This window comes from Acomys russatus, unplaced genomic scaffold, assembly GCF_903995435.1.
Source record: "Acomys russatus unplaced genomic scaffold, mAcoRus1.1, whole genome shotgun sequence".
Taxonomy (NCBI): Eukaryota; Metazoa; Chordata; class Mammalia; order Rodentia; family Muridae; genus Acomys; species Acomys russatus.
This window is the reverse complement of record NW_026131939.1, coordinates 142973-144471: the sequence shown is the minus strand read 5'-3', so window position 1 is coordinate 144471 and position 1499 is coordinate 142973. Positions and strand designations below refer to the sequence as shown.

Below are 1499 nucleotides of genomic sequence, written 5' to 3'. Positions count from 1 at the left end.
ATACATTGAACTCTCCACAAAATAAATGGATTATTTGAACAAATAAGAATGCCAACTTTTTTCAGTTTTACCTTTATGTGGTTGCTATAAATTTACAATGATGAGAAATGTTAGCTGTTGAAATTCATTGCTTCATCATATAATTTTCACATAAAGTATGCATTTATAATATTGCTTTGATAAATAGCCTAGGCAACTCTTGAACTCAATATGCTCCTCAAGCTAGACTTGAACTCTTGGCACTCCTTCTGTCTCAGTAATTGTGCCCACTATTTAAAGCATGACTAAAAACCAAGCATAAAAATCAGCTACTTCATGCTGCAGCCTTGTCCAACCTTAACACTTTCATGAATGCTCTGGCCACTTCTCTGTTGCGGAGGCTGTAAATGAGGGGGTTCAACATTGGAGTAAGGATGGTGTAGAAAGCTGATGCCATTTTGTCCTGATTGGGAGAACGACCAGAAGAGGGCCGCATATATATGAACATGGCTGCCCCATAGTACATTCCCACCACTATGAGGTGAGAAGAACAAGTGGCAAAAGCTTTGTGGCGACTCTCACCAGAGCTCATATGAATGACAGCCAGAATCACTCGGGTATAGGAAGCCATAATGATTGCTACAGGAAAAATAAGCATAATTACACAGCAAAAAAATATAATCTTTTCAAATGTCAAAGTATCAGTACATGAAAGACTAAGCAGGGCAGGAACATCACAAAAAAAGTGAGGGATTTCTCTAGCACCACAATATGAGAAAGACAAAGCAGCTGAAACTTCTATTATACCATCAAGGGATCCAAGAATCCAAGAGGAGGCAGCCATGAAAACACACATTTTCTGACTCATGAGAATAGAGTACCTTAAGGGGTGACAAATAGCCACATAGCGGTCATAGGCCATTGAGGCCAACAGAAAACATTCAGCTCCAAGTAGAGATACATAGAAGAATATCTGGCTTCCACAGCCAGCCATGGAGATAGATTTGTTGCCAGAGAGGAAGTTGAAGGCCATCTGGGGCACTGTAGTACAGATGAGCATGAGGTCCATGAGAGAAAGTTGACTGAGAAGGACGTACATGGGGGTGTGGAGTTGGGCATCCAGGTAGATGAGAATCACCATGATAGAATTCCCCATGAGGGCCATGAAGAAGATACCCAGGATGAGAGAAAAGAAAAAAGTATGAAGAGGGCTGTGATCAAAAATTCCTAAAAGGATGAAGTCAGAGTTGATGGTCCAATTGTTCCATTGCATCATGAGTATGTTCACTGTGGAGAAAGAATGTACAATAAAGGTTATATTGTGTCATAGAAATGTCCAATATTTCCTTCCAAGCTAGACAGACAGTGTTATGTAAACATAAGGAAATTATTTAAGCTTCAGATATTTTATACAGTAATAGGATATATTAAAAACTTGTTTTGGGCTCTCTCTATTTCCCTGTCTCTCTGTCTCCTTCTGCCCCATCTCTCTTCTCTCTCTTCTCTCTCTCTCTCTCTCT

General features: G+C 39.9%; 1 protein-coding gene across 1 annotated transcript; it reads right to left on the bottom strand.

Annotated features, from left to right (window-relative positions):
* Positions 1-313: 313 nt before the first annotated feature.
* LOC127186669 (olfactory receptor 2M3-like) lies at positions 314-1255 on the bottom strand. The gene has a single exon (XM_051142898.1). It carries the CDS (start codon positions 1253-1255, stop codon positions 314-316), a length of 942 nt encoding a protein of 313 aa, XP_050998855.1.
* Between the last annotated feature and the right edge of the window lie 244 nt (positions 1256-1499).

Excerpts from the sequence above, each read along its gene's own strand:
- LOC127186669 (XM_051142898.1), bottom strand. The coding sequence starts at position 1,255 with ATGATGCAATGGAACAATTGGACCATCAACTCTGACTTCATCCTTTTA.